The sequence below is a fragment of the Podarcis liolepis genome, assembly GCF_965112155.1.
Source record: "Podarcis liolepis genome assembly, chromosome: 2".
Lineage (NCBI taxonomy): Eukaryota > Metazoa > Chordata > Lepidosauria > Squamata > Lacertidae > Podarcis > Podarcis liolepis.
In genome coordinates, this window is record NC_139555.1 from 112,865,840 (window position 1) to 112,882,077 (window position 16,238).

The 16,238-nt window shown below is 45.8% G+C and overlaps 1 protein-coding gene across 2 annotated transcripts; it reads right to left on the bottom strand.

Annotated features, from left to right (window-relative positions):
- Positions 1-636: 636 nt before the first annotated feature.
- Positions 637-15,996, bottom strand: LOC310701424 (zinc finger protein RFP-like). 2 transcript variants are annotated; one of them, XM_083492238.1, is made up of 9 exons: positions 15,527-15,996; positions 12,823-13,137; positions 9,906-10,001; positions 8,568-8,798; positions 8,425-8,447; positions 6,189-6,298; positions 5,763-5,789; positions 5,428-5,487; positions 637-2,715 (listed from the first exon to the last, which is right to left on the bottom strand). In XM_083492238.1, exons 1-9 carry the CDS (start codon positions 15,941-15,943, stop codon positions 2,159-2,161), a joined length of 1,836 nt encoding a protein of 611 aa, XP_083348364.1. In that variant the 5' UTR covers positions 15,944-15,996; the 3' UTR covers positions 637-2,158. The 2 variants fall into 2 exon arrangements, with proteins under 2 accessions (XP_083348364.1, XP_083348365.1); XM_083492239.1 differs by lacking the exon at positions 5,428-5,487.
- Positions 15,997-16,238: the final 242 nt, after the last annotated feature.

Consider the following 16,238-nt stretch of genomic DNA (forward strand, 5'->3'; position numbering starts at 1 on the left):
TTATTTTTTAATAATAATAATAATAATAAATTTTATTTATATCCCGGCCTCCCCAGCCGAAGCCGGGCTCAGAGCGGCTAACAACAGTAAAATGATAAAACATTCTAAAATCATTTCATTATAAAATTATGAAATTTTATAAAGGCCTGGTGGAACAGCTCTGTCTTGCAGGCCCTGCGGAAAGATGTCAAGTCCCGCAGAGCTCTGGTCTCTTGTGACAGAGCATTCCACCAGATCGGGGCCACAGCCGAAAAAGCCCTGGCTCTGGTTGAGGCCAGCCTAGCTTCTCTGTGGCCTGGGACCTCCAAGATGTTTTTGTTTGAAGACCGTAAGTTCCTCTGTGTGATTTTTTTTGGCCAATGGATGTGGAAAGATGAACAGATGAATTCAAAAACATATGTCCTTGTGTTATGGCTTACTTTCTAAACTAGAGGTATGGAAATCTTGTCAGAAAATCATACTTGATCCTTCTTCTTACATGGCTTCTCTTCACCTGTCCCTAGATGTGCAGAGATAAATTTGAGTTTTTTTCAGTGGGAAGATAATGGCGCTCCACTCATGTATAATGATACACTTTCCCCCCAAAAGTATGGTATATGTATAATAAGTATAAAAGAGTAAAACAACACACTGTGGTACATTTCTGCAGAGTAACTTTATAAGTATATTGATACATACTGTTAAATATACAGCGATGTGCAATGTTAAATTGCTTATGTGCTGGTTGTTGGCATACTAGAAGTCTAGGCCCAAGTTTGGGGCAAGCACCCTTGGGTGAGAAAACCCCAGCAGAGATTTAACATCGCAAAACATACAGCAAAGAAAAGCATGGAAATATAGGCTGTAAACCCTTTTAAAAAAGCTCTTTCCAAGCTATATTGATTCCCCAGCACAGAGATACACCACATAAAATGGTTTCCTTACAAAACTATTCATGTGCTTTTCCATACAGCAGACAGAAAAGATACGCAGTCAGTCAAAATCGTTGCTCAACTACATGAATGCAAAAGTATCTAAACTATCGGTATAGGAAAATGCTGGTTTCAGAACTCCATTCTGGTCTGAAACAATGGAGGCGGGTTAAAGCTATGCTGCTGGCTGGAGTGACCAGTTCAGAGATCCTTCCATACAGAAATCCAAAAGGCTTGGTTACCCATTTCCTCCCAAGGTGAGGGGAAAATAAAATAGACAAAGCCTAGCAGGACAGTTTACTCTATGGTTTTAACCTCTTCACACACCAATTACTCAAGCATGCTGGATTATACTGGTTACTTTAGGAATTCTAGAGTGCATATGCATATGTAGAATAGTGCATAGAATATGCAATAATTGTTCATATTTTCATCAGAAAAAAGCTTGTTTCTTGATTAAGGAATATGATTGGAATTTTTAAAAATCCAGGTGGATAAGCTCAGCATAGAGATTTTAGTGTGCATTTCTCCTTATGCAATTTTGGCCAATATACCCATTTTTGCAAGTAGTTTCGCTAGACATAATGCATGTTTGTATTCTATAGTCGCTAATATATGCAATTTTAAGCACAATTCCCCCTAATGTACATATTATCTGGCTAGAAGACTACTAAATTCTGCATAGCAGTATTCTGAGAAGTGTGGATTTTGAAGGATAGCTAGGCTTTGGTTCACACATTGTTATGGGGAGTGTAAATTTGGTATTTTTGCATTAAATCAAACCTACCGGTAATTTCTCCTCCTGTACCTACTAGGGCTGCAGAGTGCATTTGGCTGAGTCCCAAACTGAACCGGCTGATTTGGGGAAGGGGGGGGGAAATCCGGGCATCAACCAAGTCAGGTTCAGAAAGCCCTGGATTGGGATGCAAAGCCCAGAACAACGCAGGGGGTGGGACATCCCTGTCCACACGTGGGTGATGTGCAGACCCAGGGACCACGAGGCAGATCAGTGGGGTCTCAGCAGAACCCTAATACACACTCCCACAGCTGCTATTTGCACTAGAAGGAAAGCTTCCATTAGCACAGCCCTAATACACCCCCCCCCCACAATTGCTATTTGCACCAGAAGGAAAGCTTCCATTAGCACAGCCTTAATACACCCCTCACCAGCTGCTATTTGCACTAGAAGGAAAGCTTCCACTAGCTATCTGTTTTCAGGGTAAGACCAGGGCTGGTGAATATTCTGCTCAGTTTCCACACTTCAATTCAAGTCCTTCTCCCCCCAGACAAAAAAAGGGACGAATGGCCTCCCCAGCGAACGAAGCTGCAGAAAAAGTGAAAATGGAGGCATCTGTATCGGCATCAAAAAACTCCACCTGGCGTGCTTTGTAATCCAGGGATACTCGAATCTTCCTCACCTGATGTGCCAAGTGCGAATGGCTTGGCTTGCGGGAAGTGAAAGCAGTGAGCTTTTTGGAAAAGGGGCTCACCCCCACAGCCCAGACCCCAGCTTTAGGGCTCAGGTTGAAACCTTTATTTCCCTGGAAGGACTCTCTTGCCGCCCCTATGATCCACAAGCACTCCTGATCCATGTATTCCTTGTCTTCTTCATTTAAATCTAGCTCGGCCTCCCACCAATGTCTCCCGGACGTGAACTTCTCGCGGCCCAGCACGTAGGGTATGGAGAGCAATTCGACCGTGTCCTCAGCCTGGTCGTCAGGCACGTCCCCAACCTTCACGCTCTTCAGATCGGCAGACAGCGCGAGCAGAGGGTGTGCCGTGAGAGGATCCAGAGTCACGCTCACTGAAGGGCACACAGAGAAAGGGAAAATAAATGTGGGCTTAAATCTCCCGGCCAGCAAGTGTACACTCCCTAAGCAGGTGAGAAGGAACGATCCCTTCGCGTCCGCTACACCCGGGAACACCGCCTTTAGCTATGGTTTCTACCCCTTTCCAATCAGGGACATATTTACATCATAGCTGTCAACTTACAGATTTGAAAAGAAGGGACCGGCAGCCTCGAAAATAAGGGACCAGCAGCCTTGAAAATAAGGGATCAGCAGCCAAAATAAGGGATTTTGCTATTGTAAAGAGTTACATACATTGGTAGGATTGACGGATGCTGCCAATTCGGCATTAGGCGGTTGCGGCGCCACCCTTCTGCGTCCCTCCCCATCCCCTCCTCTTCCTCCTCCCTCAGGCCGCCTCCTCAGCCGCCGCCACCGCTGCCACCTCTGGGCTTGCGGGCGGCATGGGCGAGAGTCTCAAGGGCGGGGAAGGGCCGATAGAACTCCTCGCCCCAGGACGACGGCGCCAGCACACTCTCTCGCGCGCGGCGGAGGACCCCGAGCCGCTGCTTCCCTCCCGAGCCGGGCGAGCATGAAACCCAGGAAATTTAAGGGACATCATCAATAAGGGACAGCAGCGGGACGCAGCGCTGGGATAAGGGAGTTCCCCGCCAAATAAGGGACAGTTGACAGCTATGATTTACATACTTATACGTAGAGATGCCTCTGAAGACGGTTTGGAAATTCAGCTAGTGCAGAATTCAGCAGCCAGGTTGCTCACCGGAGCAAGACGGTCTGAGCATATTACACTGATCCTGGTCCAACTGCACTGGCTACCAGTTAGTTTCCAGGCCCATTTCAAAGTGCTGGTTTTCGCCTATAAAGCCTTAAATGGCTCAGGACTGCAATACCTCAAGGACCGCCTCTTTCCATATAAACTTTCCTGGACCCTGAGATCATCTTCTGAGGCCCTCCTCTGTGTGCCTCCTCTTCAAGAGGTTCGGAGGGTGGCAACACGGAACAGGGCCTTCTCTGCAGTGGCTCCCCATCTGTGGAATGCTCTCCCCAGGGAAGTCCACCTGGTGCCTTCATTATGCACATTTAGGTGCTAGGCAAAAACGTTCCTTTTTAACTAGGCCTTTGGTTGACGTGATCAACATCCTATGCCCTTTTAAAATGTAGCTCTTTTTTTGGGCGGGGTATTATTGGGTTATTCTTTTTATTTTGATTTTATATATTGTGATCTTTTTTGTGAACTGCCCTGAGACTTCCAGATACAGGGTGGTATATAAATTCAATTAACAACAACAATAATAATAATTACTCATTTGTTAGACTTGGTAGTTTTTATTTGAATGACATGCTCCCAGCAACTATGGTTAATGTTTTATGTGTCATGCTTAACCACATCACTGGGGCCTGGAGCCATGACATCACTGGGCCTATCCAATGACATCACCAGGTCTCAGGTTTGGGCCCTGAAATGTCCCGGTTTCTGATTTGATCCCAGAATGTACCACTTTTTCTTAAGACGTTTCTATTACCATCGGAGAAATGTTGGAGGGTATGGAGTTATGTGAATCCCCAAGCCAATGAGATAAGTAACTATACAACCTTTAAAAGGCATCTGAAGGCAGCCCTTTATAGGGAGAGATATATATATATAAATATAATGTTTTATGTATGTTGGAAACTGCCCAGAATTGGGTGTCCTTATTTTCATTGGAGAAATGTTGGAGGGCTTGTGTTTCCATCTAATTCTTCCAGAACTTACTTTTGTTCAGTTCTCGTATAAGAAGCAATAGAACAAAGAATAAAACAATCATTATACATGTTTCAGCGGTTGCTTCTTAAAAAAAAAAAGCCCTGTTACAGTACTTCCCTGATTAAGATCGGCATCTACCGTATTTTTCGCCCTATAGGGTGCACCGGCCCATAGGGCGCATCTAGTTTTTTTTGGGGGGGGGGAATAAAGATTTTTTTTTATTCCCCCCCCCCAGGCACAGGGCTGGGGCGGGGGAAGCCCGAGTTTTCCCCGACTCCAGCTCCCAGAACAGGCTGCTATCCGCAAGCCTAGGGAGCCCGGCGGGAAGTCGTGCCGGTCTCCCCAGGCTTGCGGATATCTTCCCGAAGCCCGGGGAGTGTGGCTCAGCGCATCCCAGGCTTCGGGATGCAGGCAGCTCCCACCGCCAGCCTGCAAACCAGGTCGCGGAACAGCGGGAAGGTGCGCTCCGCCTCCCCGCTGTCCCCCGAGCTTGTGGTGCTGGCGGTGGGGAGAAGCGCTGCTTTCCCCACCGCCAGCCTCCAAACCAGGTCAGGTTTGGAGGCTGCTATCCACAAGCCTTGGGAGCCCGACGGGAACTCCCGCGGAGCTCCCAAGGCTTGCGGAGAGCTTCCTGAAGCCTGGAGAGCGAGAGGGGTCGGTGCGCACCCCTCTTGCTCTCCAGGCTTCAGTGAAAGCCTGCATTCGCCCTATAGGACGCACACACATTTCCCCTTCATTTTTGGAGGGGAAAAAGTGCGTCCTATAGGGCGAAAACTACGGTAAATATAGGGCTTTGCTGAATGAATTAACTTTTGGATGGCATGTCAGGCACAGTTAAGAAACAATTATTATTTATTGAATTTATTGTATTTATTCCCAGAATAAAACCAGTTCTGCTCCTTGACTCTTTTCCAAGCACTATCTCCCACCAAGATTTAGTTCTCATTTAGTTCCATAATATTACCTTTCTCCAGTTTTTGCTCCAGAGGCGCTGTAGTGTGAGTGAGAAATTTAGTCAAACCTTCTGAAATATAAAAATGAGGTACTGTATTTCATGGGTTGTTTTGCTTTTTTAGGATGATTATTGCTTTGTGTGACTCACAAGCAAGCAAGAAGCAGCAGCAGTGCTACGAAATATCAATATGTCAACTTGACCTCGATTAAGATCATCACATAAATTAGAATTAAATTAGATGTGCTACAGTTTTAAAGTGGGTGACTTTCTGTGGTCAGCAGACGGACCCACTGGCAACTTATCTCATCAAAATATCCCTTGGTATTCTGTCCCCCCAAAATTACCTTTCTTCAGTGCTTCCTCCAGAGAATCTGTTTGAGGAGGTGGGAGAAGAAAGGAAACGTTAGGTTTAAAAATGACAAATTCGCTCAAAGAGCTTATCAATATGTAATAAATAATGTAGATTAATTTTTTTTTAAAATCATATTTACTGCAAAGTTTCCAGCTCTACTGCAATCTTCTAAGATGCAGTTGCTAGGCCTCTCCAGAATCTCCCATGTTTGCACCATCGATTTGCAGAAAGGCATCGCAATGTTTTTGTTTCTATGCCTTTCGCTGGCAAGGAATTTTGCCTTTTTCACAGCCGGGTGGATGTTTCCATTGCATATTCCACCCCGGGCCCTAGATCGCTTTCCTCCACAGGAATATCTTTGAGAGCTCAACCTCTCTCTCTCCCTCCCCCCACCCGACTCCCAAGCTGCCCCAAATACCTGCACATTTCACCATAGCGTTTACTAGCGTGGAATTTTTCTGACCACAGATCTTGAGTCTCTCCTCCAACCAGCTGGAAAGGTCTGCTGAATGCTCCGCTCGTTTCTCCCTGTACCCGGGACGGAAAGATGGTTTTGCGAAAAGAAAGGTTAAAGAATGGTAATTCCTCTAATGCTTTATAGATTCAATGCGTGGCACCTGTCATCTGAAAAGGGTTTTAAGCAGCCAGCGCTTTTGGGGGAAGTAGAGAGGGAGGATTGGAGGGGTCTACAGCCTGGTTCTTGTTATGTACTGAAGTTCTCACCCTGGGCCAGCAGGGAGATACTGTAGATAGTTATGTAAATAAGGGATTGAAAGTGACATTCAGTGATTGGATAGTTTTAGAAAATGGTTACTGTTGCGTTGTAGTGGAGCTCTATATAAGCAGGCTGACTGAACCCTTCAGTTCAGTTCTGTCCTGGCCTGTGAATAAACAAGAGCTGTTTGAAGAATCGCTGTGCCGTCTGATATGTTCACCCACAACTTAACAGTTCTATATAGAGGGGCTTCTTGGGCTCACTAACTAATCCAGAATGTGGCAGCTAGACTGGCCGCTGAGACCATATAACACTGGTCCTGAAAGACCTACATTGGCTCCCAGTACGTTTCCAAGCACAATTCAAAGTGTTGGTGCTGACCTTTGAAGCCCTAAACGGCCTCGGCCCAGTATACATGAAGGAGCGTCTCCACCCCCATCGTCCAGCCCAGACACTGAGGTCCAGCTCTGAGGGCCTTCTGGCGGTTCCCTCACTGAGAGAAGTGAGGTTACAGAGAACCAGGTAGAGGGCCTTCTCAGTAGTGGCACCCACCCTGTGGAACGCCCTCTCATCAGATGTCAAGGAAATAAACAACTATCTGACATTTAGAAGACATCTGAAGGCAGCCCTGTTTTGGGAAGTTTTTAATGTTTGATGTTTTATTGTGTTTTTAATATTCTTTTGGGAGCCGCCGAAGGCCTGTCAAGACAAATGTAGCTGTGGACAAATTATCTGTGCCAAATAATGTCAGATCCACTGAACTGTTAGAACCCAATACTAAGAATTTGTCAAGAATGTATAACTTGCTGCTGAAATGGAATACACAAGACGAAATAGTTAAATCAGCTATGATTAAGTGGGCACAGGACATTGGTCATAATATTATGTTTGCTGACTGGGAATGGTTGTGGAACACTGGTATAAAATTTACGGCATGTAATGCCTTAAAGGAAAATATTATGAAAATGATCTATAGGTGGTACATGAGCCCAGTCAAGCTAGCAAAAATTTACCATTTGCCTGACAATAAGTGTTGGAAATGTAAAGAAACTGAAGGTACCTTTTATCACCTTTGGTGGACGTGCCCGAAGATTAAGGCTTTCTGGGAAATGATATATAATGAAATGAAAAAGGTACTTAAATGTACCTTCCCTAAGAAACCAGAGGCCTTTCTCTTGGGCATTGCCTGCCAATTGGTGGCAAAGAAAGATAGAACATTCTTTATGTATGCTACAACAGCAGCAAGAATACTTATCGCAAAGTATTGGAAGACACAAGACCTACCCACTCTGGAAGAATGGCAGATGAAGGTGATGGACTATATGACATTGGCTGAAATGACTGGCAGAATCCGCGACCAGGGGAAAGAGACGGCGGAAGAAGATTGGAAGAAATTTAAAATTTACCTTAAGAAATATTATAAAATTGATGAATGTTAAAATGTTGAGTTCTTTAGAAAGATAAGGAGATTACAGCGATAAAAGATAAAGTTAAAGAAAAGAATAATGAAGGAATATATTTGATAAGATTAAATTTAGGATTTGCTGAAATAATTTCGAAATTTTGGATGCAGAAAGGGGAGGTTTGGGGGAGTCCGAGAAGTGAGGTTTATGAAAAAAGGATATGAAACTATACATGTTTGTTTGTCTTTTTATTTGTTTGTATTGTGTATAAAAAATTGTAAAACCAATAAAAAATTTATATAAAAAATAAAATGTCAGATCCAAAGGGTGTAGAAGCTAGACTAAAACTAAAAACTGTGTAACAGAAAAGAAGAAGATAAGCCAGTTATTGCTCACCTTGCCCTGCAGCCTATGGACATTATAATGTTTGTTTATTCTGCTTTTGCTACTGTTAGCTGCATCAAGACTTTCTGGGGAATAAGCAGGGATTTATTTATTTTTAAGAGTCAGTAATGGCAGGAGAAGGAGCTGCATACCTGAGCAAGGTACTTTCGATGTCCTGAAAGAGAAAGATATAGAGAAGTCTGTCTCATATTTGTGTTACCAGGAGGACTGATTTGCCCCGTTTTCTCTACTGAAAACCAAATGTCACTTTCAGGTGACGTTGACTCCATCTCACCTGAAGAAACAACTGTGGGGGCTGCTCACACTTCTCCTCCAGCTCAGCGATCAATTTCGTGAGGTAAGAAATGTCCTCCGAGAGTCTGTTGCCATTTTCCGCCACCTTCTTCTTAATCTCCTTTTCTAGGTTTCTCAGGCGAGCCAGTGAGGAACTCTCTTTTTCCTCCAGAGAATTTTGCATCTTCTCAAAGGCGTCTTTGATTTTCTGCTTTTCTTTGTTTAACTGTTTCTGAGGAAAGAACGTCCACACAGGTGTCACAAATGCACCTGGAACAAACATGGAACCCCCCCCCCCGTCCTCCACACATACACATAAATCCACTCCACATATCGGACGTGCAACATGCACAGGTGACACAACATACATCCAGTACTGGCAATCCCCATTTACACACATCCAGCTGACCCATGACTGCACACACATGCAGCTACTTTCAGGCTGCACACAGGGCAAGGAATGGCTAAGGAAAGAAGCGATTAGTTCCGAAATATTAGGAAAGTAGGAAGTAGGAAAGTTCTAGCCTTTCCTGCCATACCAGCCTGTGGGTTTAAAGGATGCTATGCTAGCAATTCGAAAGCAAGTGCAAGTAGATAAATAAGTACCACTCTGGCGGGAAGGTAAATGGCGTTTCCGTGCGCTGCTCTGTTTTCTCCAGAAGCGGCTTAGTCATGCTGGCCACATGACATGGAAAAACTGACTGCGGAAGTGGACAAACACTGGCTCCTTCAGCCTGTAAAGCGAGATGAGCGCCACAACCCCAGAGTCGTTCGCGACTGGACTTAACTGAAGGTAAAGGGACCCCTGACCATTAGGTCCAGTTGTGGACTTCTCTGGGATTGCAGCGCTCATCTTGCTTTATTGGCCGAGGGAGCTGGCATACAGCTTCCAGGTCATGTGGCCAGCATGACTAAGCCGCTTCTGGCAAACCAGAGCAGCGCACGGAAACGCCGTTTACCTTCCCACTAGAGTGGTATCTATTTATCTACTTGCACTTTGACGTGCTTTCAAACTGCTAAGTTGGCAGGAGCAGGGACCGAGCAACGGGAGCTCACCCCGTCGCGGGGATTCGAACCGCTGACCTTCTGATCAACAAGTCCTAGGCTTTGTGGTTTAACCCACAGCGCCACCCTTAGGGGTCCTTTACCTTCACATTTTATGTACATGATTTAGAGTGCTTTGTGGAATAGCCTCTGGTTAGTCTGGCCAAGTGCGAGGCAGTTTTAAAGCGACAGGCTTTCTGGGGTTCAGGTTTGCTCCACGATCCCTGCCTTGGCTGCGAGTCTGTTGTCTACGCACAACCTTGGCTTGCAGAGATCTTGAATGAAAAAAACCTACCAGACATTTCTCCTTTTCCTCTTCTTCGGACTGTTTCTGATTGACAAGGTTTTGCTTTTCTTTCTCCAAAGACTTCAGCTGGCTCTGGGTTCTTTCCTGCACAGATTGAAAATAACATTGTGTGCCACCCAAGTCTCCGAGCGGCGAGAGATTCCCGGGGTTCCGGGCGCTTTCTCATCAGGGTTCGTGTTTCCTTTTGGGAATGAGGCACAGCAGAGACTGTGGTGCCTTTATGATATGTGGTTTGTTTACACATATATACAACTATCTGTGAGTTGAGGGAGGGGCATTTGCCATCTCCCCTTCCTTTGTTCTCCTTACACCTCCCCCCGGAGACTCGCATGGCTATTACAAAAATTAGAAACCTTGGTTAGATTTTAACACAGGTAGGCAACCTAAGGCCCGGGGGCCGGATGTGGCCCAATCTCCATCTCCATCCGGCCCACGGATGGTCCAAGAATCAGCATGTTTTTCATGAGTAGAATGTGTCCTTTTATTTAAAAAGCATCTCTGGGTTATTTGTGGAGCATAGGATTTGTTCATCCCTCCCCCCAAATATAGTCTGGCCCACCACATGGTCTGAGGGATGGTGGACTGGCCCACGGCTGAAAAAGGTTGCTGATCCCTATTTTAACACTTGCTGGATCCTGGGTTTAGAGAGGTCTGGCACTGACAAACTCGTAACGATAATTTGGTTCTGGCAGGAGGGCAGCCCATGTGATGCCAAACACAGATCGCCTTAGAAAATGTTCACCCTATCAAGTCATTCCATTCTTTCAGAAAAAATGATTTTGGGCCACCCTGTAGGATTCCTTAAGTAGGTTTGTCTGAAACACTGACATGATCATGGGTAGCTAAGAGGGCAGAGGCCATTGCTGTGGTGACACTTCATCTTCCCCATGTCTTTGTACTACGCAGCAGACCGAAAAGGGCTTATGTCTCATCTAAGCATAAAGATCTAGTACAGGGGTCTGCAACCCGCGGCTCCGGAGCCGCATGTGGCTCTTTTACATCTTTGCTGCGGCTCCGGGGCGGATACTAGCAAGGGGAGGAGGCGCATTGTGCGCCCCGACACTCCTCACTGTGGCGGCGCTGTACTGGCTGTGACGTCGCATGGGGGCGGTGCGTGCGTTAGTCACGCACCGTCCCGACGTCACCTTCCCGCCCGCTGTCAGATCGTGGCTCCGGAGATATATTTGTTTTAAATGTCGCAATGGTTTTGCGGCTCCCAGTTGCTGTTTTTTCTTCGGAAACGGGTCCAAGTGGCTCTTTTTGTCTTAAAGGTTGCAGACCCCTGATCTAGTAATTTGCAGAGGTTTCTTCCTACTCCTTCCTTGGAAAATAAAGACCATATCCCAGGCATCCCCGATCCTGCAGCCCTCCAGATGCTTTGGCCTACAACTCCCATGATCCCTAGCTAACAGGACCAGTGGTCAGGGATGATGGGAATTGTAGTACAAAACATCTGGAGGGCCAAAGGTTGGGGATGCCTGCCATATCCCCCACCCCTTTTCTGAGTATGTTAGATACATATTATATGATCCAGTCTGATTCTGAATCAAACTATTTGTTCCTCTAGCAAAAAGCTGCCTTAAGGTTTGTAGGATATTAGATAGAATTATTTCACTTTCTCAACCCAATTGGAAGGAACTGAACCTGGGATCTTAGTTTGCCCTGTGGAAAGCCCTCCCATCAGATGTCAAAGAATTTTTTGACTTTTGGAAGACATCTGAAGGCAGCCCTGTTCAGGGAAGTTTGTAATGGTTGATGTTGATGACTGCATATAAATAATAAAATTGTTATTATTATTATTACTAAGGCTCATCTGGAGCAAATCTGAAGCAGATGCACTGTTGAGCCTGAGCGTTAATCTGCGCCATACAGCCAACAACCTCCCTGCGAGAAGTGAGGTTACAGGAAACCAGGCACAGGGCCTTCTTGGTAGTGGTGCCTGCCCTGTGGAACACTCTCCCACCAGATGTCAAGGAAATAACTATCAGACTTTTAGAAGACATTTAGCAGCCCTGTTTAGGGAAGTTTTTAATGCTTGATGTTTTATTGTGTTTTTAATATTCTGTTGGGAGCTGCCCAAGGTGGCTGGGGAAACCCAGCCAGATGGGAGGGGTATAATTAATAAATTATTATTATTATTATTATTATTATTATTATTATTATTATTATTACTCTCCAAACTCTCAGGCAGAATTTTATAGACTGAGATTACCCGGGGCGGATCTACACTCGTCATTTATAACGTTTAAAATGCATTAACAGAGGGCTCTGCAGAGCAGTGAGCCGCCAGCAATGGAAAACTACCATTAAGCATTAGAGAACATTATATTAAATCACGTTTAGAATATCAATGTAGATCCAGCCCTGGATTGAATCAGGAGTCTTCTATATGTACCGTATTTTTCGCTCTATAAGACACACCTTTTCCCTCCTAAAAAGTAAGGGGAAATGTGTGAGTGTCTTATGGAGTGAATTCAGGCGGGAGGCTCTGCTCAGCGCTCCCTTTAAAGAGCCACAAGGAGCATGTGTGCGGCTTCTGGGGGCTTTTCCCTCCTCAGGGAAAAGCCCCCAAGAGCCGCACACATGCTCTGCACGCTCTTTAAAGGGAGCGTGGCTCTTGGGAAGCCTTCCTCCTGCTGCCCGGGAGAGGCTGCGCGCGGCTATCCCATAAGCCAGGGCAGCAAGAGGCTATCCCAGAAGCCAGATCCCTCTTGCTGTTCTGGCTTCTGGGATTCAGAATATTTTTTTTCTTGTTTTCCTCCTCCAAAAACTAGGTGCGTCTTATGGTCTGGTGCGTCTTATAGAGTGAAAAATACGGTAATTTCCTCCCCTCCCTTCATAATTCAGCACTGACTATAATAGGAACAGAGGATCCCAGCATGAAAACACCCCCACCTTACTTTACCTTATATAATTTCAGTGGAAGGAGTTTGAGGCCTTCTACTGTTTCTCCCAGCTGCAAATTTGGTCGAAAATTCCACTTCTGGATCTGGGATTTGCAAAGAGGACACTTCAACGCTCCCCCATCCTGATATTCCAATATCTTACAGTAGGTGGTGATGCACCCCCGGCAGAAGTTGTGGCCGCAGTCCAGGGTCACAGGGTCTGTAAGATACTCCCTGCAGATGGAGCAAGTGGTTTCCTGTTCCTCATTTGTGGTTGGTGAGCCCAGAACTGGGGTCTTCGTGGCATTGACGTTAGGAGGCGCAGCTTGGGTTACCTGCAGAATGGATATGTTTTAGAAGAGTTTGGATTTGATATCCCATGTTATCACTACCCGAAGGAGTCTCAAAGCGGCTCACATTCTCCTTTCTCTTCCTCTCCCACAACAAACACTCTGTGAGGTGAGTGGGGCTGAGAGACTTCAGAGAAGTGTGACTGGCCCAAGGTCACCCAGCAACTGCATGTGGAGGAGCGGGGAAGCGAACCCGGTTCCCCAGATTACGAGACTACCGCTCTTAACCACTACACCACGCTGGCGTAAATTGCTGTAGGATAATAACTATGACCAAACTGCAGGAGGCAGTGGGAGACAGGAGTGCCTGGCGAGCTCTGGTCCATGGGGTCACGAAGAGTCGGACACCACTAAACGACTAAACAACAACAACTATTTGAAAAATTATTATTATTAGTCACTTGTTGCACAGAGGTCTCCAAGAGACTTAAAAGAGTTTAAAACAGTATTTAGATAAACGTAAATAGCAGCTGGGCAAAAACATACATAGTTCACCACAATTTACAAAGCACCTCTCCCAACAGCCCAGAAAGATCACTTCTATGGAGTCGGCTTGCATGTCCTCTAATACATTGCATGGAATCCAACATAGCACTAAGGCAATCGTTTCATCAGCACAAGGATTTCTGCTTGGGCAAAGAATTGTTCTCCCACTGGAGGGGCAACTTTGCCTGCAAATTTCATACACTCATAGAATTGGAAGGGACCCTGAGGGTCATCTAGTCCAACCCCCTGCAATGCAGGAATCTCAGCTAAAGCATCCATGGCAGAAGACCATCCAACCTCTGCTTATAAACCTCCAAGGAAGGAGAGTCCACTGCCTCTTGTAGGAATCTGCTGAACAGCTCTTGCTGCCAGAAAGTTTTTCCGAATGTTCAGTCGGAATCTCCTTTCTTGTAACTTAAAGCCATTGGCTTCAGCAGAGAGAGAGAGCTGCGCGGCGCCCCTTCAGCGAAGCAGGAGGAGAAATGGAAGGGGCTCCGTTTCTCCTGCCGCTTCGCTGAAGGGGCGTTGAGCAGAGAGGGGGAGATTTTTTTTTCTTGTTCTCCCCCTGTAAAACAAGGTGCGTCCTATAGAGCGAAAAATACGGTACGTTATTTACACAACGAGTCCTGTCTGATTGGCTGATTCTGCTTCCCTCCTGGAGCCTGATTGGTCTTTTCCTGCAGGCCAATCAGTTGTAGCATTCTAGGATCCTGCCTGCCTATTGTTCTAGGATCAAAGCTTAGTACGTAACAGCCCTTCAGATATTTCAATCACTTATGTGAAAAGGAAGAGAGATTATAGCGATTTTAAAATTCCCCATTATAGTAAATGGGGTCAGAAACACAGCTTCAGATTTAACAGATCAAATATGGACCCCGATTTGCCGATGCATTTAGCGATGTTGTGATTTTGGTTTGTTTTTATTTTGAGGGTCTGTTGGATGGTGGCTGATAGATTGGTTTAGGCATTTATTAAGTTATTTATCCATATTTATTGCAAAAGGTTTCTATCATGCTTGGTTGTAATAAAACCTCAAAGTCATTTACAAAAATAAAAAAATATATAATAGTGGCAAAAGGAGAGAGATAAAAGCAGCTATTTACAACATTTAGAAATTAATTAGAATCAAAGAGAAGCCAAAACCCAGATTAAAACACACGTCAACATCCTACATGCCTGGAGTTACACGCCTGCAGAACTTCTTTTTATCAGTTCCTACACTTTGAACACCAAGGAGACTTTAACAACTTTCCCTCGGGATGTTCCTGACAATGGGCTGAAAGCATCTCTGCTTGGGCAACAGATTTCTGCACATGCAGTGAGACTTACTCTCCCTCTCCCGTCCCCTCCACCCCCCTGCATGCCCTCAAAATCAGCTCAAGGGTTGCTTAGCCATCATTTAGTCTCGTACCCAAGATTATTCTGCTATTCCCCCAAATATGGCCAATGGCAGTGGCTGAACCTTTCCTAGAAGCAATGGCAAGGTGTTCTGAAGTTAGACAAAAGAGGAAAACCTCCACCACGCTCGACTGCCACATTCCCTCCCTACAAAAGGTGTTCGAATTTAACTCCCAGACCCCCAAAGTAACAAAAAGAAGTCTCAGTTTCCCCCTGCAGCTCAAATGGCCCTATGAAAGTGTACATGGAATACCATGGAATCATAGAATTGTGGAGTCATCTAGTCCAACCTCCTGCGATGCAGAGATCTTTTGCCCAATGCGGGGATTGAACCCACAACCTTGAGATTCAGAGTCTCATGCTCTACCAACTGAGCTGTCCGTGTGTGTGTGTGTGTGTGTGTGTGTGTGTGTGTGATATCTTCAGCTTGAACCTCCAGGAAGAAGACCCAATTATTTCCCTGTCCTCTTCCTTCGTGGACATCTCCTACCTTGGACCCTTGAGCAGCCACTTCTGCAGGAACCACATCTTGGATTTTGTCCTCCTTGTTGCATTTGGACATGGTGAAGATGGGGGCTCGATCCTCCTGGCAGGAGAGCCTCAGGGGCTCTTGGTGACTCTTGCTCACTTCCTTCCTTTCTGCATCTCTTTTTGCCCCCTCCTGAAGTTTCCTGACCAGCTGTACAAGGTTGGCCAGTTGCTGGTTGGGCTTGAAGTTCCTTTGATGGACGGTTTCGCCACACAGCAGGCAGGAAGGGTCTCTGCTGGCCTCTCCCCAGTGAGGCAGTGAGGGGAGACAGGCTTGGCAGAAATTGTGCCCGCAGTCAATAGTCACAGGATCGTCAAAGCATTGCTTGCAGATGGAACAAATCTGATCAGGGAACTCATGGAGAGAGCCTGAAGCCATGGCTTGCTTTCTGTCTGTCTTTCTTTCTGTCTTTCCTCAACACATAATGAGGGACTTATATTGCATTTGGGATGCCAGGGTCTTGGTGTCAGAGTTCCAGGATTGGTCTGAAAATGTGGGAGGGTTCAATGCCCTCCCCCTTTTCTCAGGCGGTTCCTGGAAATCACACAAACTAAGTGGCTGCACAAACGTTGACACTACACGGCTGATTCTGCCTCTGCTGTTGCTGTGACAAGCTAACACCCTGGAGCAGAGAGACCTCTCTCACTGCATAGAGATTCCCAGAGCACTTCAG